This window comes from Pinus tabuliformis, chromosome 2_1, assembly GCF_031772625.1.
Source record: "Pinus tabuliformis cultivar Carrire ecotype Pingquan chromosome 2_1, CPIR1, whole genome shotgun sequence".
NCBI classification, from domain to species: domain Eukaryota; kingdom Viridiplantae; phylum Streptophyta; class Pinopsida; order Pinales; family Pinaceae; genus Pinus; species Pinus tabuliformis.
In genome coordinates this window covers 68,900,583-68,927,283 of record NC_142299.1, presented here as the reverse complement: position 1 = coordinate 68,927,283, position 26,701 = coordinate 68,900,583, and the positions used below count along the sequence as shown (strand labels likewise).

Genomic DNA, 26,701 nt, shown 5'->3' with positions numbered 1-26,701 from the left:
TGCATACTAGGGGAGAGTGCCCTTTCTTAAGAGTCATGTTTGTTAGTTGGGACATGTCCTTTCATATGTCCCTTCATTAATAATATATTATGAGTTTGTATTTATTACATATCTTTATGTTCATAACATTGCCTTCCCCGTTAGCACTGAGGGTTAGTTCAATTGGTCAAGTCCCCATTGTTAAAGAACCTTTTCTATTGAGAGGTCTCAAGTTCAATTCCCATGACACCCTTCGGGTCATGCTCTAAGGTTGAGCCGACAGGAAGTGATCCCTTCGAGCGGATTTGCCTGGCACACATATTCCATGCACATAGTAGTCAACATTGAACAATCTCCATAAATGGATGAGCTTTAAGAAATTCTCACTACATACGAAATGAGAAAGGGTAACCCATCACATAAGGAAGCAACATTTAAGAAGTCAAGAAAATGCAAGTCTATTGAATGTTCCAATTATGAATCTAATATAGAAATAGCTCTGCTAATCAAAAAAATAAAGAGAAAATAGAAATTCAAAGGTAAGTTACCTCTCATCTATTTTAATTATGGTGTGATAGGGCTTGCTAAGTGTCCTTATAGGGAAGACAGTGATGATGACAAAGAACCCAAAAAAAGGGTCTTCAAAGAAAAATATCTATTCCAAAGAGGGTAATGATTTTTCGTTAGAAGAAGAATATGATTCTGATGATGATAGAAGAGCTTATTTTTAGCCACAAATGAGGAATCCAACATAGGCAAAACATAGGAGAAAAAATAAAAAGCAAAAGGAGAAAGTGTTGAATCCATAGTGGATCTTGAAGCAAAACTTATCATTGTAGAATTTTTATGTAGATTCAAAACTACTCATGTAATTTACTAAAACATAAGACTCAAATCTACTCTACTCATCTACGAAAGCAAATTCACGATCGAGAATACATATCAAAAACATGCATCATGATTCAACACACATACACAGAGATTTATCTAGGGGAAAGCAATTGCTCAAAACCCCTTCCTATATGTATTGTATTAATCAAGGAATATGGATGAATACAAAATGCTTGCTCAAGCTTGAGCACAACCTGCACCTGTATCTTCTATCTTGCTTGACTGACTAACTCTGGCCAACACTTGGCCAATTTTCGTGTCCTCCAAGCTCTTAATTCCTTGCGTTGTTCCTTCAGGAAATAGGCCCCTATTAATTAGGGATTTCCTCCAAAATGCTTGCGCAATTCCTAGGATTTATCACCTAACCAATACCATGAACTATACACTCAATCTAGTATATAATTTATTGTAGACTGCCTTGGAAACTCCACCACAACTGGGCAACTCGTATTCTTTGCATGCATGAGCTAATTATTAGTTGATTGATCAATTAATTGGTTAAACATTGAAGTTACACCCCACTACTAGACCTCCCTCTGGTTCCTCCAACAGTTGGAACTAGTTTAACCGACCATAACTCAATTTAACTTATTTAAATTGTTACAACTGAAATTAACTCGACATAGGCTCCTAAAACTTAGGAACCCATTGCACACAATTGAACTTCATGCCCTTAACTCAAATTAACTGAGCTAGACTCCTATTTTTTAGGAATCAACACAGGTAAACTAAAGATGAACTTATTAACTTGAATTCAGTGTTCTTAACTAAGTGACAAGCGCCATGTCACCTCAGTTAACTCCTCCAAGTTGGTTGTTGTTGTGGAAATTAAAATTTCCTCAATTTAATTAAGGCAAAAATTAAAAGTGAGACAGACTTGTTGCATTTTCAACAATCATTGCATTAGAAGAAATTGATAACCTCAAGCAGAAGAACAAGGGACTATTCAAGGAAATCATCTTCATCGAGACTGCAAGAGAGGAAGCTAACAGGAAGAATGGCTACTCAACCATTGTTTTAATGGCTATGCACCCAATATATTGTTCCCTTCATACTGCCAATTTTATAGGGTTTAAATTCAAGCATAATTTGTACAAGTGTAGCACCTTTGGTATCTTCACAAGCACTTGATCAATTCGATCTCAAGCTAGCAAGATTACCATGACAGCGTACATTTGACTGCATCTGAACAAGAAAGGTGGTCACTAACAAAAGCATGGTCACTTGACCAATGTTTTGGTGGCTATGTACCCAGTATATCGTTCCCTTAAGGCCAACTCATAAGGTTTAAATTCAAACATAATTTGCACAAGTGTGGCATCTCTCGTATCTTGAAGAATGTTTGATGATTGATCAATTTTATTTAATATCTCGCAGTATTTCCAACATGTACACTTCTTTAGCTAATATAAACTAGTTTCATACCCAAGAATAATACATGGCGGGCATTGTTGCTTTCTCTATTGTCCAAGTCAATTAAGTGCATGGCAATATCAATCACATTTTACTTTACACATGATACGAGTATCCATCCATGTACATTGATAATACAAGTAATATCTAGCAATTATCTTTGGCACTTAACAATCACAATATGTACTTTCAAAAAAATAGATTAATGCTAAGAATGGAAGCCAGTTCTGAAAATTCAGTCACACTTATTGTATAGTTAGGCTCCAATGTTATGTCATGTCTATTGGTCCTTATCCTTGCATTGATCCAACGCAAAATGCAAATATATTCTCATGTTAACAAGACTCTTAAATTAATGAGGATTTTCTTTGGCCGATGTCAGGCAAGATGTGATCTATGATCTCTATGATAGAAACAACAAAAAAATTATCCTCTTGGAAAAGCAGGCAAGGGAACCAATGCATGTAATCACCAAAAAGAGTCTCTAGTAGTGTTGAAATTTTGCATGTTGCTATTCATTTGGAGGTTTAGAAGAGTTTCACATACACACAACGACTAACAAATTTTCCATGTAATGTTTCAATCCTGAAAGGGGAAGTTTTTTACATGTTACTTTCTTCTACAAGAAGTATAATTTGTAATGCTAGCTCATCCTTAAGCCACATTGGTTTTTTAGGAGAAGTATGAGTTGTGATTTCAACCCTTCACGTGACTTGGTTCACTGCTACAAATTTACTTTCAACCAAAGTCCTTTATGGCTTCTTAGGTGAATTACATCAATCTCCTCTAGTCAAAGTCCTTTATGACCTAGCCAAGTCCTTTTGGCTTCTTAGTAGAAGATATGTGCAACCTTGCAATTGCCCTAGGCTATTCACGTCTTATTAAATTCCTTTATGACCTAGCCAAGTCCTTCTGGCTTCTCGGGTGAATGTATCTATCTCCCCTGGTCAAAGTCCTTTACAATCCAACCAAAGACCTTTATGGATTCAAGAGATGGTCTACCCGATCCTACAAAGACATCAACACTCACTCTTAACGAGAATGTCAGAATGTCAGTAATTTGCTTGTTTGTGGATATTGTATTGGAGCTTTGTTGTTCCTTTCTGCACCATGTCTTGTATGAAATGACCTGATCAAATAGTTCAAAAAGAAGCTTTTGAAGCCACGTTGCTTCACGTTTTGCGACACTAGTTGCAATATACTCTACGTTTGTTGTTTGGAGTGCAATAGAAATCTACTTCCTTCTAAACCAAGATATCATAGTTGATCCCAAGCTGAAGCAGCAGCACCCTTGAGGTGCTCTTTTTGTCCTCTGCACTCCCTGCTCAACTTGAATCTGAATATTCCTACAACCTTACTTCACCACCTGAAACATATCTCAAACCATATCCAACTATACCATGTAGGTACCTCAACACATGCTTCACTGCAACCTAATGTACATGCCTTAGCTCAACCATTAATTGGTTCAGGGTGCTCACTTCAAAGCAAATATATGGTCAGGTGTTAACTAGGTACATCAAGGATCCAATCAATTGTTTGAACATCGTGAGATCCACCAGATCTGAATCTCCAATCCCAAAAAAGTGTATCTGGCTAGAATCATTCATTTCAATCTCTGAGGCCAACTCCCTCTGACACTAAAGCAAGTCTTCATACGGTAGTTCTCACTGCTCCCTATGTCACAGAAGGGAATCCTCTTGCCATTGTTGCTACGTAAGCAAGTCCTATTATTGTTGCTCCCTTTGTCATGTAAGCAAGTCCTATTATTGTTCCTCCCTTTGTCATGTAAGCAAGTCCTTTTGATATTGCTACTCCCTTTGTCGTGTAAGCAAGTCCTTCTGCCATTCCCGCTCCCTCTATACTAGAAGCTCTGCTAGTCATCCGGCATGGTCTTGGATGTTTATACAATTTATCCCTCTCGAACATCAATCACTCTTGTTGAGTTTATGCTCAAGCCCTTAGGTCATACAAGAAACTTTCCATTAGAGAGAAAAAAATATCCTTGTACTCCCTCTTACTGGAAGAACCCTCTTGCCACAAACTTTGCTTTGTTCTTCCCGATGTTGCCATCTGTTGTCATAATCATTGCCTTGGAAACCTTTACGTTGTACCTACAAAATAGTTGTGTGTTGCAGGGAATCTCATCAAGCTTAGATTCAATGAAGTCCATATGCAATCTCATCAAGCTTAGATTCCTTTGTTTCTTCATCATGTGGATTAGGTTTAGCAATCCTTTCATCGATTGCTTAGGACTTTCTAACTCTCGTACCAAGTTGCCCTTTGCCTCCAATGCTAACACAGAGATCAACTCCTTTAAACCATAATCATTTCGCCATAAACCTAGCAGACTTCATTGATCAACTTCTCAAGTATGGACTTATCCCTTCAGCCCACACTACTTGATGTCTACAAAAGACTCCTCAATCATCCCTTTGTCCTGCAATTCTATCCCTTCTTTGGATCTTGGCTAGTTGTTATAGCTACTGCTAACTCAAATCTGCCATTAGTCTTATTTACCAGATCTCACCTAGCCCTTACTTCCAGCACTTAGACTCGCAGCCTCTCTATCAAAGCTTAGTCAACCTGTACCTTCAACCTTGAGGCTCTCAATCTATTTATCATACCTTAGATATCCTAACAAACCCTTAATCTAGGTCTCGGCCGATCTTGGCCAACTTGTGCTCGGCATGTTCCACATACTCGGCCCTTCCTGTCCAAGCATAAACAGATCTTAGGCCTCTTCCTATAGGCTGAACATGCCCTGCAGCCTCCTTGAAAAGACTGTGGCCACACTTATCTAACTTGACCCTACAAGAGAAGGTCTACACAGGGTCTGCAGCCCCATTTCTTGGCTGCAAATCCTGTCAACAGACTTACCTTGATTCAGCCTTCCAGCAGCAACCTTCTTCCTACCATTGTTGACCTTTCTAAAGGCCTAACAGTACTTAGCCCTCCTGTTCACAATTCTGAAGTTCTTGGCCCTCTCCTAGGAATGTGACCCTACCACAGAACAGACTGTGACCAACTCTAAATGCTTCCCAGACTGTATGCTCACAATTCTGAGGCCCACGACCTTCTCTTAGGGCTGCAGCTCCTTTTCTCTGCACAGAACAGACTCTAAAATCACTTTGGTCAGCACCTTACTTTGGCCAGTACACAGATTAGCCTCCCTTTTCTTTATCATAGAACCAACTCGGCCTCTCTTGGAATAGATCCTCCCTTGTTGTGGCTCTCTTCGGCTTCTTGTTCTCCACAATGAGATCCTCCACACTTGTCTTTAGTGGTTGCTCTCTCAACAAAGCTCTGATAGCATGTTGAATTTTATATAATAAGCACAGTAGAAACCAATCTTCCAATCTAATAATTATTATCTAATGATGCTTAACAATTTATCTTCATGTCATTAATATCATTGAGCAATTATACACAGAAAATCTCAACAGTAATACAACGAAAACAGTAAGATCATGAAAAGACAGCCATGCACAATAGACACAACAAATTTTCCCTAGGAAACCCAGACATGGAGAAAACCCAACTTTTCTTCTAGGAGAAATTATTCTTCAACAAAATTTACAATTCCAATTTGTCTAGAAATCTGTGCCAAAAATCCAAGTCCAACCTTCAGTCAAATTTGTCCTCTATCTCCTCCCACGTGTGGCTGTTACAGTAGAGAGATGATGATGAGTGAGTGATCAAAGGAAGTGTCGCATCATGTATGTATGTGTATATATATATATAGACACACACACACAAGTCGAATGCGTGAATTTTACCAAGGGACACACCCTTTCATGGTGGGGCCGACTTGACTTCTTGAGACTACATTATCCCAAAATAAAATTTATTTTATTTACTTTCCATAATTCTTCTAGGCCGACTTGGATGGCCTCTAGGCATGCGGGAATACCTCTCGATGCTACACAAAAATCAACAATAATCAACACTATTGCAGAAAAAGCAGCAGACACCTACCTCACAACTTTTATTAAAACCATCCATTTATTAAAGTCCACTGTCTTTTAGTAGTAAAGAAATCATTCCAAGCATCTATGATTATCACACAAATTTGAAAATCAAGAAATTCAAACTCAAATAATTCAAACATTTCATATTATAAAATTTATTTCTGTTGTAGGTGAATATGAGAACCTGAAAAACTTGGTGCATGCCTTTGATTTACTCCCTAAAGCAGTTGATATTGACTCCTTTTCTGTTACAGAGCATTCATTCCATTACTTCAGTTCTTTAGATATCATAATAACACCTTTTTCTATAAAATCTTCCTCATCTGATCTAAAAAGATAAGTAAATGCCAATAGATCAGATAGGAAATGCCAAAAAAATAGATAGAATATTGTCCACCGACTCCATATAAAATTCACTATGCCTTTAAAAATTGTGGAAAGACAGTACACATATACATACACTATCATTAACAGTCAGCACAAAATAACATATGGGAATATCCACATCGTAAAAATAAATGCATGAATTAATTCAGTTTCAACCACCCTTGCATGAGAAAGGCAACCTTTCATGGGAGTAGTTACTATTATAGTTAAAATTATACTTATCTACATTGAAATATTAGGCTTCATAACATGCCCTGCATGGGATGATTTCTGTCACGCAGGATCAGATTTCCTTCCCATAAACAAATCTACGTGGATCTTCAATAAGTCAGCTTCACTGAAATGGTTTCTTATCAATGAAGACCCTATATCTAGTCAATAATAAGTCTTTAGATAAGTCAGCTTAGTTCAACTTCAGTCAATTTAACTAATACAGCATAAAATAGGCTAATATTAATGTTGGCCTTGTTCATTTAATCACAGAAGTATCAACTGAAATGATAGCCCCCGTGAATTTTGTAGCAGCATTTCTTGTTCTAAAGGAAGATAGAAGCTAACATACGCTATAGTTTCGTGGTGTTCTCAGCTATTTGCAATTTTTTGTAAACACTAGTTTCTACCCCTAATTTTAGTTACCTAACTTCTGATTTGTAATTTTTCTCGACATTTCAAAGGGTCCAATTTAAGCTCTTTTGCAAATGCTTATATCAAACTGGTTGCATTCCAATGGTATCATTAATACTCAAAACCGTACAGTCCCTAATATCAACTCTGAGAGAGTTAATACTCAGCACTGGAGGAGTTAAAAGGTAACTAGGGAGAGTGCCAAGTCACCCCACATAATCCTTCAACACTTGAGGCTATCCCTATAATAGGGGAATCCCTATGTAGCCTAAAAATGAAAATGAACCTAGAAGACCAAACTTCAAAAAATGCCTTCAAACTCCACGAAGTACATGACGATATGTAAAATCAGAGATGTAATCGACTAAACTTAGAAGCATGGACCAATCTCCACATTGGGCCTCCACAAATATACTTATCTTCCAATTCAGACCACTTTCTGAAAACAGCAATCTTCTACAAAAAAATAATAGAAATCTTCTAAAAATGAATTTATCCAAAACCAGAAACTTCTATGATTTGCCTCAAATTCAAACTACAAGCCTATCTTCCCAATGGGTATTCAAATACTCTGTCATCTGCCTCTGAAAAAGACCTAGTTTTCTTGTTGGGAATCACGATTTCCGTTAGACCAAAACCCTCAGGTGTTAGTCAACGATCGCATCGCCAGAGATAAGGATCCATGAGAGGCTGTTAGTCCATGTCACAAAACTCGCGGGGAGCATTGGTTTATCCAATGTCCAAAAATCTCCCCCCAACGTGAGCCGGGTGTGTATCAAACTCGTGACCTGTGCTCTAATACCACTTATTGGGAATCACAATTGCCATTAGACCAAAACCTGCAAGTGTTAATCAACAATCGCATTGCCAAAGATAAGTATCCACAAGGGATGGTTAGTCCGTGTCACGAAACACATGGGGAGCATTGGTTTATCCAATGTCCACCAATGGTATTGTGTAGGCAAATCCGGGTTTAAAATGTATGATAATACAATAGCCTCTTTTCTACAACTTCTGATCTTAAACTAGTGAGCCTCATGACTCAAATGCAGCTCTACACATTTTAGGTGCACCTATCCGCTCCATCAAGAGCATCCACACAATAATAAGGAATTGTCTTGGTGACCCATCGCATGTTACAAATGATCTTTTTGTTTGACCATAGCAGATTGGTCAAAGACGAGGATCGGCTTCACCCTCCTTGTGGCAATCTCTGACTACCTAAACCACGAAACAAATACAAATACGGATATGGATCCACCAGATTATTGAAATGCCAATATCTGGATATGATGGGGAAATGCCATATACAAAAATACAATAGTATTTTTTAATTTTAAAACAATTCAAAGTTTAAAATCAAAACCATTCAGGGATCACAACATTAGAACTGAAATCATTAGATAATTTATAAATCTGAAGACTGAAATAATTTATTATTTGTAAGGGGAGTCTTCACCTAGAATTGGGTGGTAAGTGAATACCGTACACTTTTTGAAAACATGCTATAGTCTATGTATCATATTGTTCTAAGGAGTCTTGACTTAGAGATGAATGGGATTGAACCTAAGTTGCACGAAACGGGGAAACGAGTACGAGTTTCCGAAACCGGCATGGGTACGAAATGTGACACCCCCAAATTTTGGAAACGGGGAAACACAATATATATATATATATATATATATTAAGACATTTAAGAAATATGTGCAATCATAAAGCATATATGATACATTCTAATTTATTAGATTATGATTAAATTGTCAATTGTCAATGCATAAACTATAAGTCTATAAATTTACATCACATTTACTCATGAATGATCACATAATGAAAATAGCAATATACAAAATCAGCCACAAGAAATTCTCGTGCTTGATTGGGAGTCTCCTCCTACATAGTCGAACGACCTTAGTGCTCTTGATTAAATACAAGTTCCATACCCTAGTACCCTACGTGCTCTTGATTATTGGAAGTCTCCCCTGCATAGAGGGCTTGGTTCTCTTGATTAAATACAAGTTCCATACCCTAGTACATGACAAAATCCAACGGAAACATTACAATCCCACCAATCTTGAAATCCTAAAAAACAGATAAGTCTGCTGGATTTTGAGTGAGATCTAAAATTTTACTTTCTCCAAATGAAATCCAATGAGGGTGAAACCACTCTCAAACATCCTGAGTCATTTCATGGTACAACCTGGAAACTCCACCGTAGGGCCTGGAAACGTGTTTATGGCCGTATTGGCCACGTTTCCTCCTCAAGAAACGGACCAATACGGTCGAAAACGAGTTTGCAAGCCGTACAGTACGAGTTTCCTCGTTTTCGTTTTGTTTCCGGTCGGAAACGGACCCTTCTCCAACATTTCTTGCAACTTAGGATTGAACTAATTAAATTATTAACGACACAACCATCCTTTTTACACAAAGAAAAATGAAAACTAAGTATATACTATATAATGTTATCTATATAATGTCCGAAAGCTTTCCCAGAGCTTTCCCGCTAACATTATAAAAATTGAACTAAAATTTGATATGTCTGACCTTTCTTACTACCATTATCATGTCTAGCTAAAAATCTAAATAGAATATTTTCTTTTTAGAGTCTCAAACAAGTGGAAAATACCCTAAAACTCCAGTTTAACCTAGAACTCTAATGATATTTGCTTGGGATCCATCTTGTGAGAGCTAGCTGGCATAGGATCCCTTTCAGCAGCATGGGATCTGTTTCCAGGTTTAAAGGTTCCACTTATGTGGTGTATCCTATGTGGATTTGGGTGGATCCATATCCATATCTGCAAACCTAGTAACAAAGCCAACTACCTCATTCTAAATAAAAGAATTTTAAGGGCCAACCTCAATCATAAAATAGACCTACAAAATATGAAGACAGAGTTTGAAGGCCACAAAAGAATCTATAAATGGCTCCATTGAAGGCAAATTAATGGTTGTCAAGGTAGGAGAAAAATTAGATTGTTTCCACAAGAACTGTAAATTGTGTTTCAAATGAGTTAATCAAAACCACTGTTTTAAAAAAAGAACGAGCCAAGTTCGACTCGATCGAGCCAGACGGAGCCAATGCCTGGACAGGCCGGCTCAGTGGCCGAAATGGAACGTCTGGCCAAGTTGTTACCGAGTCGGCCGAGCCAGTCATCGACTCGGCCGGCTCAGTAACAACCCGACCGGCTCAGCTCTTTGAAAAAGATCTTGAAGCACATTTGTCAAAAGTTGCTCCGCCTCCTACATATCAACGGTTTGGTTGTTGTTTATTGCATATTTATAGCCCTAAAGTAATCTATCATTGTGAGAAGGTTTTTAAAATTACAAGGCCGATGCATGGTTATCCTAGTTGTATGACTTAATACAATGTTTTTAAAAAGGCAACGTTCTGGCAATGGACTAATCAATGTTTTACAAACCGGAACCAGTGACCGGACAAGTCCACCTAATGAACCAACTTTCAAATTGGGACTGGTCAAGTCTAAACGAATCGGTTTAAAAAAATACATTAAATAGTTAATTTTTAATGAAAAAAAAACTATTTTCAAGATTTAAAACCATGATTCCAAGCCAATAGAAACAAAATATGCAAGGTTTGCTCATCTATATAGCATGTAAAGGTGAATATATCAAAATGGCATCGAGTGCAATACATATCCACAACAAAATACATAATCAATGAGGCTCTAAAGGGCCTCTAGAGTCCGAAAACAATTCTCTAAGCTATGGGGTCACTGAACTACTACAAGTCTACATATCAGTGATCAACAACATGATCACTTCTCATCGTGATCAAACTCATCACCACTACTAGACAAGAGATCATCAACATGAGCTACATAAACAATATGCCTCCGAGTTTGAGGAATCCTAAAACTCCTCTACAACTTTAGTAGTAGTAGCAAAAATAGACATCAAAACTACAAATCACTGATCAACATGGTCAATCATGAAACTCATCATTGATTCAACGCTACTAGAAATACATAAACATCATCAACAAGAGATACATGACCATCATCTAGCTCAAAGTCTTCAAACTTAGATTGCTCAACCTTATAACATGATAGAAATTGAAAAGGTTTAACATGCCTAACCAATGATTTTGGTTTGAGTGAAGGGTTCATCTCCTCAACCTTATAATGTGGTAGAAAAAGATTAGCATGCCTAACCAGTTGTTTTCCTTTGAGTGAAGGGTGCATTCTTGTTAAGGCCATGGTAGAGGAGTTCAACAATCAGTACCACCAACATCAACAAAATTCAACAATCAATGCCACCACGATCAAGGTTCTTAAAGGGCTTCATGCTCTTGATCAAATGCCAATCTCATACCCTCACGCATCATAGAATCAAATGGAAACATTGCAAACCCCCAAACCATGAAATCCTGAAAAACCATTAAGTTGGTTGAATTTTGAGTGAAATCTAAAATTCTAGTTTCTCCATATGAAATCTAATGAGGTCAAAACCACTCTCAAACATCCTGAGTCATTTCATGGTAATGTTAAAAATTTAAGTAAAAGTGAATGTCACTTTTACTTTAAGAATTTAACATTACCATTAATTGCCAACATTGTTAGGGTTGACATGTGTTAGGAAAATGAGAGGGTAGGCATGTTTTTCTTGGAGGGACTATTTTTTGAGGAAAACCACCCCAAATTTCCCTCAAAACAGCTTCAAAACTCACAAAAATGCATTTTGTGGGGGTTATTGTTTCCCTGGCAATAAACCGACCGGTTTGTGGACCGGTTATGCCAAAAAAAACGTGAAATGAGGAGGTAAACCGAGTTTTTAAGCCGGTTTGACTAGTTACCGGTTCAAACCGGTCGGTTTTTTAAAACACTGGGACTAATAGACACATATTTACCTCTGATTATTCTGGAGCTTGACCAGAATTAAATCAATGGTTTTGAGACTTCATTAGGGGCAGATTTCTTGAAATCATCTCCAGCAATCTAGGTCGTCCTGTAGCAAAGGCACAAATTTGAATAAATTGTTGATCAATTCATTGGCCTATCATTTGGGAAGCAGAGAATTGGTATTATGGTTGTTGTAGTCTAGTGATTGTCCTTGGGCTGAGGTAGAAAAGAATCCTCGCATTGGTGGCTAAGTATGAACTTTAAAATTATGTTTTTCTATTAAAAAAAAAAAGAATATATATATATATATATATATATATATATATATATATATATAATGTATTTTTTACAACAACCGAGTCATTGAAATCAAACCAGTCGAGTCGATACCGAGTAGGAGTCGGAGTTGAAGCCAACCCTCGGCTGTTTCCAAACCAGAGTCGGAGTTTTAAAACATTGATCAAAACAGAGACAAGGATAGAGTTAGAGATCCATCAAGCAGGATCAAGCTAACTACAAGATGTAGATTGCAAACTGAGACAAAGCAAGGAATTTGTTGTAGCACCCAAAGGCACATACATAGTAAGTTCTATTCATTTTGAGCCTTGTAATATATAAAATATTTCTTAAAAAAGAATCAACATAGCAAAATCCAACACCTTCCAATGGTGGATTTCTCCCAAATCAGATTCTCCAACGTAAATTTGTCTCACATATAGTTTTCTGTTTGAATGTGTCACTAATTCTAACTTATGTTGTTTTATTTTCTGCAATTATAATGCAGATGCAGATTTTCCATTTAAAAAAATATAATTATAACACAAAACAATATGTTGAAATTTAGTACCGGAGGACAAGTGGTTCCCTAAGGCTTTGATCTTTGGCCTAGGGAAAAGTGTCCAAAAGAATTTAATTTTTCTCCTAAAGTGACTTTATAATTTTTATAAAGTCAAATCTAATTTAAAAGTGACTTTAAGTGATAAAGTTACTAAAGTCTAATTTTAAAGTGACTTTATTAAAGTCAATGTAAAATTAGAAAGGAAAAGTGACTTTGGAAATAAATGACTAAGTGGGTCTTTATTAAAGTGGGGTGAATTAAAAAATAGAAAATGAGATTTAAATGAGCATTTAATCTCAACCCTACATCTCAGGGATTCCCCAAAAGTCACTTAGGGTTAGATTAAGGGAGGAAAAGGTCATTCATTCTTTCATGAGCAGATTGAGAGAAGGAGAGCAAGAGAGCAAGGGAGATTTTTGGACAAGGAAGAGAAGGAGGCAGCAGCTTGGCACACATTCCAAGGCAGCATTCTAGCAAGTCCATATAGCTGAGTTAGCACACAGTGAAAGGCAGGATTTTGGCACGATTTTCTAAAAAGGCAGTTCAACATTTTTGAAAAGGCAATTCAGCGTTTTTGAAAAGGCAGTTCAGCATTTTTTTGAGCAAGGCGTACAATGTTTTTAGAGCAGGTCGTACAGCAATTTTCAGCAGTCCGTACAGCAATTTCCAGGCAGGCCGTACAGCAGAATTTCACGCTGAAATTTGGCACGCTTTTCTAGGATTTTTGCTGTTCTGTTTTGCTGTTGCAAGTTTTTCCAGTTGGCCGTGAGGCACGAAAAACGAGATAAGTTGTAAAAGTTTGCTTGCTGATTTTTTGTTGAATATTTCTCTTACTGTAAAAAGCATTTTCCAGAAATAAGAAAGAGCTCTCGAACTGGTTTTTCCCAAGAGTTGTAGGGGGTTTTTTTCCAGGGTCAGCTTGACCAAAAATCATTGTGTTTAAATGAGTTAAATGGCTGTTTGTATGCGCTGATTTTTATATTTCTGCGTTTTCCAGCATTCTATAAAATTTCCAGAATTTGTGTTTTCAGCAAAAATTTATTTTCAAGTGTTGAATGTATGGATATGGGAATGGGCATTTAACTATTTTGGAGAAATAAGGTGAAACTGAAAACCAGGGTGGGAAATGAGAACATTTTTACATGGTATCAGAGCTTGAGTGCTGAAGTGCAGTTTGGGACAGCAAGGAGGAAAATTACAGCCTGCTGATTTTTCACTCAAAAAATTCCAGCAAGCTGATTTTTCACAAACAACAGTTTTAGTTTTACTACAGCAGTGCTATTTTTTCAGTGTTAGGACAGCAGGATGTCATTGGGATTGAGGGTGGAGGATAGGTTGGATGGGCATAGCAATTACAGCGTTTGGAAGGAGAGAATGCAGAGCATCTTTAAGGAGGCAGAAGTCTGGAACATCATGGTACATACCACACAGAACCCTGTTGTTGTGCCTACTGATGCTACTCAGTTGGCTGAGTATAATAAAAAGAACAACAAGGGTAAGAGACTGATTCTAGACGGAGTCAAAGACCACTGCATTCCTCATGTGAGAGGAAAGAGAAATGCCCATGAGATGTGGACAACATTGTCCAATCTCTACCAGAGTACCAATGAGAACCGGAAAATGGTCCTGAAGGAGAAGTTGAAGACCATTAATATGGGTAATGATAGTGCAACTGGATATCTCACAAAGATTACTAATGTGAGAGATGAGTTGGCAGCAGTTGGAGAGGTCATTCCACCCACTGAGTTGGTGCGGATTGCAGTGAATGGCCTCCCCCGTTCATGGATGAACTTTGCTGATGGAGTTTGTGCACGTGAGACCCTTCCCACACGGGAGAGGTTTTGGGACGATTGCATTCAGACAGAGATCAGGAAAGGTCAGCTTCGGGCAACCAAGCCAGTTGAGCAAGATGAGGATGTAGCACTGGTGGCAGAAGGCAAGAAAGGCAAAAGGAAGAAGCAGGCTTCCACAAGCAATGGTGGGGGCAAAGGCAAAAGTAAAGGTAAACAGGATAACACACAGAAGGACTATTCCAAGGTGAAGTGTTGGAATTGTCAAAAGATGGGACACTATGCAGTTGTGTGTCCGGAAAAGAAGAAGAAGAAGGGGAAGAACCAGAGCATGGTAGCTTCAGCAGAGGTTGAGGACTTTGCAGCTCGTTTTGACCGGGAGTTTGCGTTCACTGCATGTAAGTCCTCTAGTGCAAGATCACCTGCCACACAGGTTCAGAGGGAGCATGCTTTTCCCTTGATTAGCGGAGCATCTTCGGGTATCTGGTATGTGGGCAGTGGGGCTTCACGTCACATGACAGGAGTCCGTGAGTACTTCTCAGAGCTTTCAGAGAGTGGCACTGATATAGAGGTAGTACTCTGTGATGACAGAGTTGTTAGAGAAGTCGCGGTGGGGACACTGACATTTCAGAAGGAGTCCAAACCTCCCTTGAAGGTGTCAGATGTTCTTTATGTGCCAAGGATGAGGAAGAACCTCATATCCATCTCAGCTTTGGAGGACAGAGGATATGAGGTACTGTTCAGGGGAGGACAGGTGTTGATGTATCCCAGGGGCGCTCCAGCTAGTTCAGCTAGAGTGATAGGTGTACACCATGCAAAGGTGTACAAGTTTGAATTCCAGCCCCTTTTGGCATTGAGTAGTAGTACCGATAGCAGAGCTAGCAGTTCTGAGCTGTGTGAGATTTGGCACCGTAGGATGGGGCATATGTATCATGGAGCCTTGAGGACCTTGCGGGAGATCACTACAAGTGTGCCAGATTTCAGTAATGATCACTATGATACTTGCAGAGGATGTGCGATGGGCAAGTTTGCCAAATCCCCTTTTCCCAGCAATGACAGCAGAGCGACTGGGATACATGATTTGATTCATTCCGATGTGAGCGGTCGGATGTCTCATGTTTCCTTGAGTGGATATGAGTACTATGTTTTATTCATTGATGATCACTCCAGGAGGACCTGGATTTATTTCTTGAAGGCCAAGGGTGAGGTCTTCAAGCGGTTTCAGGACTTTAGAGCTCTTGTTGAGACACAGATAGGACGGAAGATCAAGTCCCTGAGGTCGGACAATGGAGGAGAGTACACCCTTGGAGAGTTTGTTGACTATTGTGCGGAGGCAGGCATTAGAAGGGAGTTCACTGTTCCTTACAACCCCCAGCAGAATGGGGTTGCGGAGAGAAAGAACAGATCCATCGTAGGGGCTGCCAAAGCCATGTTACATGATCGGAGGTTGTCATTGTTCTTGTGGGCATAGGCCTGCAATACAACTGCTTATTTGCAGAACAGGAGTCTGCATCGTGCCTTGGGGCACATGACTCCGGAGGAGGCTTTTTCTGGGAAGAAGCCTGATATTGGTCATCTTTGTATCTTTGGGTGCATCACATACTCCTACATTCCCAAGGAGAAGAGGACCAAACTAGAGCCCACCGCAAAGAAGGGTATCTTTGTGGGCTACAGTGAGACCTCAAAGGTCTTTCGGATTTACATTCCTGCACAAAGGAAAGTTGTTGTCAGACGGGATGTGAAGTTCGAGGAGGACAGGGCCTTTAGGAGATCACGGGAGTTAGAGTATCTGGATCAGCCAGACCCTTAGCAGCAGTTGAGTCAGTGGCAGGGATCGAATGGGCAAGAATCAGGAGGATCCGGAGGTACATTTATAAGGATGTCAGGTCCGTCAGTGAGCAGTGGCTCACCAAGCCAGAGGGGTGATGCTCCGGGCAACATGCAGAGCAGTTCACATAGCAGTTCACTAGGGAGTCCACTGATGGACAGTTCACACGGTACCTCAGCTTCTACAGGTTCAGGTACAGGCAGGAGGATAGCAGACACACAGTGAGGAGTTCAGGCTCCTGATGATGATGGGGAGGAGGAGTTTCATTCTCCTATGGGAGAAGTGCACTCAGGGAAGAGGAAGCCCAAGTGGCTTTAGGACACCTTGAGAGATGCCACATCTGTTGCTGAGCCTAAGAGGCCGGTCAGAGAGAATAGACCACCTAAGAGGTTTTATAGCTATATGGCAATGGCTCCCAGCATCCTTGACTCTGAGCCTTCTAGCTATGAGGAGGGAGCTAGCCAATAGGTCTAGAGAGAGGCCATGCAGGAGGAGTATTCTTCTATCATGAAGAATGATGTTTGGGAGGTAGTGTCAAGGCCTGAGGGCAAATCCGTGGTTACTTCCAAATGGCTTTACAAGGTAAAGCATGCTGCAGATGGCAGCATTGAGAAATTCAAAGCGAGGTTTGTGGCTAGAGGGTTCTCCAAGGTAGAGGGAGTTGATTATGAGGAGACCTTCGCTCCCATGGCTCGATATACTTCGATCCGCTCCATTATATCGATAGCAACAGAAATGGGTTGAAAGATCCACCAAATGGATGTGAAGACTGCATTTCTCAATGGCTTCATACAAGAGGAGGTGTACATTGAGCAGCCACAGGGCTTTGAGGTGCATGGGAAGGAGTCCCATGTGTGCAGACTGAAGAAGGCCCTTTATGGCCTAAAGCAAGCTCCCAGAGCTTGGTACTCCAAGATAGATACATACTTGTAGGGGATGGGTTTCACAAAGAGTGAGGCAGATCCGAACCTTACTATATTGTGATAGGTGAGGAGCCTCTCCTTCTGGTGCTGTATGTGGATGAATTGGTCATTACAGGTGCATAGAGACTCATAGAGCACTGCAAGAGAGATCTTGCGACGGAGTTTGAGATGAAGGACATCGACTTGATGCATTACTTTTTGGGTTTGGAGGTGTGGCAAGAGGAGGGGCATTTCTTTTTGGGGCAAGGGAAGTATATTGTGGACATCCTTGACAGATTCCACATGGAGGATTGTAAACCCATGTCGACACCGATGATTACCAACTGGAAGAAGCTTCATGCTTCGGATTCCGAGTTGGTGGATCCCACATTGTACAGGCAGTTGATTGGTTCCTTGATGTATTTGGTCAACACTAGACCAGATATTTGTTTTGCAGTCAACACGATGAGTCAGTTTATGTGTGAGCCTAGGAAGGTTCACTGGGTGGCTGCAAAACACATTTTGCGGTACTTGCAAGGGGATGGAATGAGATTGTCAGGTTATACTGATTCTGATTGGGCAAGTTGTGCTTCTGATAGGAAGAGCACTTCAGGGTGTTGTTTTGGGTTGGGTTCGGTAGTAGTGTCCTGGTTCAGCCGAAAGCATGAGTCAGTAGCATTGAGTTCAACGGAAGCAGAGTATATGGCAGCCAGTCTAGCTAGTTATGAGGCCATCTAGCTTCGCAAGATGTTACTTGGCTTATTTGGTCAGCCGTTGAGACCTTCAGTGATTTATTGTGATAATCAGAGTTGTATTAAACTCGCAGAGAATCCAGTGTTTCATGACAGGTCAAAGCATATCGGGATCAAATATCATTTCATCAGAGATTGTGTTCAGAAGGGCATTGTGAAGCTTGAGTATATTCCCACTGATGAGCAGGTTGCAGATATTCTTACCAAAGCCTTACCACGGGGCAAGCATGACTACTTCAGAGACAAGATGGGTGTGGTGAGGAACACCTTCCTCGGTAAGAGGGAGTGTTGAAATTTGGTACCGGAGGACAGGTGGTTCCCTATGGCTTTGATCTTTGGCCTAGGGAAAAGTGTCCAAAAGAATTTAATTTTTCTCCTAAAGTGACTTTATAATTTTTATAAAGTCAAATCTAATTTAAAAGTGACTTTAAGTGATAAAATTACTAAAGTCTAATTTTAAAATGACTTTATTAAAGTCAATGTAAAATTAGAAAGGAAAAGTGACTTTGGAAATAAATAACTAAGTGGGTCTTTATTAAAGTGGGGTGAATTAAAAAATAGAAAGTGAGATTTAAATGAGCATTTAATCTCAGCCCTAGATCTCAATCTATTTCAGCCATTGGATTTAGGGATTCCCCAAAAGTCGCTTAGGGTTAAATTAAGGGAGGAAAATGAGGAAAAGGTCATTCATTCTTTCATCAGCAAATTGAGAGAAGGAGAGCAAGAGAGCAAGGGAGATTTCTGGACAGGGAGGAGGAGGAGGCAGCAGCTTGGCACACATTACAAGGCAGCATTCTAGCAAGTCCATATAGCACACAATGAAACGCAGGATTTTGGCACGATTTTCTAGAAAGGCAGTTCAGCGTTTTTGAAAAGTCAGTTTGGCGTTTTTTTGAGCACGTCGTACAACGTTTTTGGAGCAGGCCGTACAGCGTTTTAGCAGGCCGTACGGCAATTTTCAGCAGTCCGCACAGCAGTTTCTAGGCAAGTCGTACAGCAAAATTTCACGCTGAAATTTGGCACGCTTTTCTAGGAGGCCATACAGCATTTATTTATGTTCTATTTTGTTGTTGCAAGTTTTTCCAGTTCGCTGTGAGGCACGGAAAACGAGATAAGTTGTAAAAGTTTGCTTGCTGATTTTTTGCTGAATATTTCTCTTACTGTAAAAAACATTTTCCAAAAATTAGAAAGAGCTCTCAAACTGGTTTTCCCCAAGAGTTTTTGGGGTTTTTTTTCCAGGGTCACCTTGACCAAAAATCACTATGTTTAAATAGGTTAAATGGTTGTTTGTATGTGCTGATTTTTATATTTATGCATTTTCCAACATTCTGTAAAATTTCCAGAATTTGTGTTTTCAGCAAAAATTTATTTTCCAGTGTTGAATGTATGGATATGGGAATGGGCATTTAACTATTTTGGAGAAATAAGGTGAAACTGAAAACCAGGGTGGGAAATGAGAAAATTTTTACACAATAAAATTGAAATACAATAAAATTGAAATACATTGTGATGAACTGTTTAATGAGATACCTACTACAATTTACAGGGCACAATGGTATCATATTGAGTTGAATGCTTACAAAATTGAAGAAAATACAATAAGATGGAGGTTTGTTTTGAAGAATCCTAAGATTGGAGTAGAAAGAAGAAAGAAGCAGTCTCAAGATCAAGCTCTGGCAGAGAATCAAGAATACAATGAGATGGAAAAAAACTATAAAATCCATATGCAACTCACACGGCCATAGGCATGTCAAGGATAAATACGAACATCAACATCTTAGTTACAGCAAGCTACCTCATGAGTCAAGTTCAGAGGAGCAAGAAGTTCAACATTAGGAGAAGCCCAAGCAGAAGTATCAAATCATGAGTCAAGTTCAGAGGAGCAAGAAGTTCAACATGAAGAGAAGCCCAAGCATAAGTACCAAATATGGACAAGGAAGATTGCAGCAAAATTAGGCACCTTTCAAACTAGAGGGGTGAAGATAGACATCAAGACATGTGTGTGAGATTGATTCCATCAAATTAAATCACCAGTTACAACTTACAACAAATGGAAGTTTATTTCAATGCTCATTCCCTTTGCTCAAATAATTTTGGAAGGCCATGCTTTGACATGGTGACAGAATGCCATTGTCCCTCAAAGACTCGACTCTGAACCACAGGTGACTGACTGGTAAATGTTCAAGGACCCCTTATGATATCAAAATTCTATGCCATTGGATATGAGGAGAATCAAAAGAATAGGTGATTCAATCTCAGGTAAAGGCAAGCATGAAATATTCAATATTACACCATGGAATTTCGCACGATATGAACTAGGTTGGATATTTTGATCAATAGTTTGGAAGTGCTCATTAACAATTTGGGAGACATGCATAGTTGTATCTGAAGACAAGTGACACAAGCATCAATGAGGCTTGTGTCCTGTGCATCAAGGGTGATAAGACAAGACGCAATCTGATGCTCCAAAAAAGGCAAAGCATCATTGGGGGGTCCAAAAAAAGCCAGAAACAAAAACTAATAAAGGGGAGATGGTAACTACTATACAACAAACCCTGAACTCCAAGCACTATAAGCTTTGCTAATGACAGGCACACAATGGACAAACACTAGAAGTTGCATCTATAACTTCATCCAAAGCACCACAATCTACAGAAAAAGAAGGCTCTGTTAGCAGCTAAAACTGGGAAACCAGATTGACAGTAATTTTAATGTTGATGGAAAGATGGAATGAACATCCTAATCAAAAAGAGGTAAGGATGAGTACACTCAATCCTCAGAAAGAAAGAGAGATGTCAAATTATTCCATGTAAAAATTCAGCTCAAGCAAATTTAGATTGATTATCTTTTTGACCCCAATTCACAATCAAACTTAGTATCATCCCAGCTAGTAAAAAAGTGAATTGGAGGTGCAAGGTAATACTTGGCAGCCCATACATGTATGTGTAAGATGTCTTCACACAAAGGGTATACCAATACCACTTCGTAAAGGTCAGGCATACTTTCATTGTCAATCCTCTCAAAGATATCACTAGTAAGTGCATATTAGGAAAAAAGGTTGATCAATGCAAATAAGAAGTTTGCATCATTACTATGTAGAGGAAATCAGCAAAACAAAGATAAAATAGAGCTTAGGACATCCTTTGAAGGTTGTAACAAGGAGCAGAAACAACAACAACAACGATTTGTGGAGGTACACAAGGGCTCCCACCAAAGAGAAAGCTTTAACATGGATTCCAATTGCTTCCCAATTCCGCATTGTCTATCATTAGAGTGTATCATTGATCATCGTTGGAAGCAACTGCAACAGTTGTAGCAGTTATTGGAGAAAGGAATCATAAGGTCAAGCACTTCAACTTGTGGATCACCAATCATCATTGTCCCTAAGGATAGAAGTTGGAGAATGTGCATTGACTATTGTCAGTTGAGCGAAATCACCATTAAAAACCTTTATCAATTGCCACAGACTGATGACTCATTAGATTAATTGCAACAAGAAAAATATTTCACCAAGTCGGACCTGTTGTCAAGATACCATCATGTGGATATGAAATAAGACGACACTTGGTTCACTACTTCCACAACATGACGGATGACATATTAACCTTCACTACCACAAGAAAGAGCATGTTACTCATTTGTAGCATGTACCAGGGGCACTAGACAAGCACCAATTGTTGACAAATCTTAACAAATGCAAGTTTACTAAACATACTTGGCTTAGCTTGGCTGATGGATGAAATTTGAAGATTGATCCAACAAAGGTTGAGGCCCATACCTACCAATGTATCAAAGGTGAGAAGCTTTGTTAGGTTAAAGCAATGGTCAGGGAAGTTCCTTGGATCACTTTCAACAATTCCTTATGTACTTCACACAACAATAGCGACTGGGCAATTTTTTTCCCGGGGAAAACACCAACAAATATTGTGATGAACAGAGTTCGTTCACATACAAATCTTCTGAATATCTTGAACATGAGAATATCCATCATAGGATAAATAACTTTATATATAATTATTTGAGTACAAAAGTGATATCACTAAATACAATGAGGACCCCAAATATATAGCTAGGTGGGAGTGCCCTTTCATTGGGAGTCATGTCTTTTGGGACATGCCCTTTTATAATTAATTATACTTGTTAATCATTATTTATCATTATTATTTATATTATTTTATACATAATTATGTTCATAACATTGCCTTCCCCTTTAGAAATGCTTTGTCCTCAAAGCATATTGTTGAAAAGGCTTGATATCATTTTCTTTGTTTTGTAATGTTGCCGCAACTTTCCTTATTCTCAGGGTTGTCTCTTCAATTATGCAAGATGATATGAACAACTAATTGTGGTACAGAATTGTCACATTGTGAAATGATTTAACCTTCCCAAATCAATATTATGCAGAACTTTGCACCAATAGGCTTCGAAAAATGAATTGTTAGCATGAGGGTTAATTTTACTGACATCAATATTTTTCGAAATATGAGTCAGTTGTTTTTGTCCTAAATGATTTTGAAAGACCAACTGATTGAGATGTCTGCTCTTATGATTTGGATGTTGATAAGGAGTTCTTGTGACTAGATTTCCCTTGTCATGCTTGTGATGATTTATTGATTTACTTGAGGTATATGAATCTCTGCATGCACTCATGTTGTTTGCTTGATCATTGGATCTTTACTTGGAATTTCCATCATTTGAACTACAACATCCAAGTATATCTTCACTTCAATTGGATTGGGATCTTTCCTAATTGTGATATTATTTGGATCAATGTTTGTTCCCTTTTCTATCAATTTGAACTTCTAAAGAGTTCAAAGTTTTTTTTGTAATGAGCTCTAATTTGTTCTCCAATGATTTCTTATCATTTTAATTTTCTTATTTTGGGTAAGTAGAATTTGATTATGATATTTTAGACATTTTAATTTTCTTATTTTGGGTAAGTAGAATTTGATTATGATATTTTAGACATAAAAGTTCTTCGTTCTCAAGATTGTCCAATTTATCATTAGTTTCTTTATTCTCATCTTTTAAACTTTTGATTTCGTGTTATTAATTTTCATAAAAGTTTCTTAAGCCTAAATTTTCTTCTTCTTTCTCTATTAGACCTCTCATTTAATTTATGTTGGCATACCTTCTTGCTTTATTGAAGCTTTGAGAATAAATCTTCTAATTTTTTTATTTGTATTTGTGTATTATCTTGATATTCTTCCATAATAAATAATTTCCCACACATTGGACAACAGCGTCTGCAATTTTTAAGAATCAACCGATACTCAAATGCCATCACAAATATGGCCTTTCGTCCAAAACATTGACTTATATATGGGATTCATACTTACAGTTTCACTTACTCTCCAACTCACCTCTTTAATTATTAGTGGTGCACAAAAAGTGAGAGTATCACTATTAACACCCCTTTTTATACTTATAACCTTTCCTTTGAGTTGAAACTTGGAGAATTAAATCATACTTTTTCTTAAATGGACCTTTCACATTATACTTTAAAAAGTACCTTTTTAATATAACCTTTAAAAACTTTTAGTTATCTTTTTATTGAGTTAATACCCTTTATTTTTATTTTTTATGGTTACTTTAACATTATTAAAATATATACAAGTATACATATAATTTGGTTCTTTTTAAACCTAGCTTCCAACTCTGCATGTGATTTTGGTGTATTTTAACCTTGTTTTAATATCGGATTTAAACACTTGGATTAATTTCCTTTTGGTATTTGTTAAGAGGCTTAACATGCCAATAGGTAGAATGGTGGCAGGCAACACATCAATCGAGGTGTAATGTCCCTAACCACTTAAGAAGCACGTGACGGAGTCCGCTAGACTATTATGGTTCTCGTATGCGAAAGCGAGGAAATATTTAATAAGGGGACTTAATTTGCCTAGGGAAACATTATAAATGTCTAAGGGGTGAAAAGGGGACATTTCCTAGGCAAGTGAAAAGTCACTTTAAATTTATAAAGTGACTTTACAAAAGTTAAAAGGGTAAAATGGCAACAAAACGATGACCACAAGTTTATGAAGGAGAAAAAAGCGAGGAGACTCCCCTCATTCATTCACTTGTGTTTTTGAGAAAATTTTGCAGAGAACTTTAGGGTTTGGAGAACCCTAGCTGTCGTAGCTAGATTCAATGTTGAAACTATACACTCTAATTAGTTCAAGGAATAAGATCACACAAATTTCACCACAGTGCTTTCATGGAGAATAATATTTTCAAAAGACATTGAGGTAGAAAGGTCTTATCAATTGATTTTACTTTCTCATTTGGTGTTTTCAATCTCATTTTGACAAGCTAGAGAAGACCCACAAAGGCATCGAACTGCCAAGCTATTCTAAGGTCAATTTGGTGGATGCAAGACAGTACTGTAGCATAACCCCATAGGGTGACGGGGCAAGTTTAGAAGGAGATACCAAGGTCGAGTTCTCTTGAGAAGACGCAGATTTCTTCACTATTAACGATAGCCACGGAGACTACAGCCAATGGAAGGTATTTGAAGCACGAGTTTCATCCTGGTGGACGGGTTTGTATCTATTATTGGTGGTCGCGCAACTATCCCTTACTAGAGGAAGGATTTGGGATTAGAGGGGTCGTATTTCTCTATTAGTTAAGGTCGTGGGCCTTATTATGCTTGTTGGTGGTTTTTGGAGGAAGACAATATTTGTACATACGAAGAACTAAAGCCTCATTTTCCTTGTTGGTCGTGTGAACCACTCTTGAAATTACATAAAGATACTAGTTTTATCAAAGGGCTATGTCGCTGCTAGAGGGAGTTCGAATCTTTGGATCATTGTTGTTCTGAAATCACAGTGCAACAAGGAATAACTGATATCCATCCTCAACTCCACTGTTGTACTGAAGTCTACTTCGATAGTGTATTTAGAAAGTTCAGTCTTTCCCTATTTGCTCACTATGTATTCGTTTTTCAAGTAAGAAAAGTTTGTTCTTTGGGAACTATTGTCTTATCTCAGCGGTATATTAAATTATGGGTTTGATATGGTAGTGTCAACTTGTTTGGAAGCCTTTTGGGGCATATGAAACATTGTATAAATTGTCATGGAAATAAAATTTATGGGAGTCACCTACAGCATGTTAGTCTTCTAACTGTTTGACAAAATCTCCCAACAACAATACATCAAACACACTCAAAAGATCGTTGCCATAACAAAGGTATTTTTACAAGGGGATTTTATAGTGGTATCAGAGAATGTTCTTGGACAGTTGTGTGGTCTAAGGGCAACTTGTTAGTGATTTCATGATAGAAGAAAGTCCTTTTATAGGGATAACTTACAAGAGAAAATACTCACATAGAGAACCTACTCCTATTAGTGAAGAAGATATTCCAGATAGGGAGGGTAAATAAACACCAGTGAAAGGAAAAGGAGTAGAAGAAACACCTGAAATAGAAGGACCAAACATGGGTGACAAGAAAGAACAAGCCTTTAACAATATGCTCAAAACAATAAATGATTTGACTGAAGGCCAAAAGGAGATGGTAGACTTGATGAATGGAGAAGGGTCCAATAGTGCAGAGGGCGGGCATGCCCACACCACTACATAGAGGCATTTACGCTCATTTAGCAAAACACCCAGACCAAACATGCCTCAATTCCTACAAGACATAGCAAGAGACCAAACAGAGCAGCCTAGTCAAGGAATTCCTCATGCAGATTATATGGAGGAATACCAAGCATTGGGGTGAGATTTCAGGGCTGCCATGAGCTTCACTGATTTCTGCCACCTTCAGTCGAAAAGAAGACCCAAACTATTCCAAAGAACTTGGAGAAAAAATAATGAACTATAGAAAACACTGGAGAAGGTGACCATCCCTTGTTTTGATGGGTCATCCAAATGCTCAGCTCGGTCATGGGTACAAAAACTAGATACCTATTTCTAGTTGCATCAGATGACAGAGGAGGAGGCTATCAAACTAGCCACATTACACTTGGATGGTGAGACCCATGAGTAGTGGTACCATGGGTTGGTGGCTATGGGTCACAGTAGCTACACCTCATAGATTCACTCAAAGATTCATTGAGTGGTTTGACAGGAAAGATCTTATGCTTCATTTTAGAGAGCTAGCACAACTCAAGCAAGCAGGTAATACAAAGACTTACAGTTCATAGTTTCAGAGGTTGGCAATCATAGTCACAGATATCCTAGAGGCCAAATTGGTTATGTTATTTGTGAGGTTGTCAAAACCTCTACGTGGATAGGTCAAAGGCTTTGAACCCACCACTCTTCATGCAGAAATTAACAAGACCAAGAACTTGCAAGATGTCGCTTCTAAAAATAAACTCACTCCTAAACCTTCCTTCCCTCAGAAAAAGTAAAGAAGTCAAGCCCTTTAAAAAGGAGTGGACCGGGAAACCGAAGGTGGATGAGGAGACTCAAAAGGAGATAAGAAAGAAGAAGCTTTATTTCAACTGTCAAGAGCCATGGGCACCGAGACACA

The 26,701-nt window shown here is 38.6% G+C and overlaps 1 protein-coding gene across 1 annotated transcript in view; it reads right to left on the bottom strand.

Annotated features, from left to right (window-relative positions):
- LOC149198831 (zinc finger CCCH domain-containing protein 14-like) overlaps positions 1 to 26,701 on the bottom strand; it is a 70,849-nt gene that overhangs the window by 20,310 nt on the left and 23,838 nt on the right. Inside the window, exon 2 of the mRNA XM_089402181.1 lies at positions 6,439 to 6,499. Within this exon, the coding sequence (XP_089258307.1) occupies positions 6,439 to 6,499 (61 nt within the window). The remainder of the gene's footprint in view (positions 1 to 6,438; positions 6,500 to 26,701) is intronic.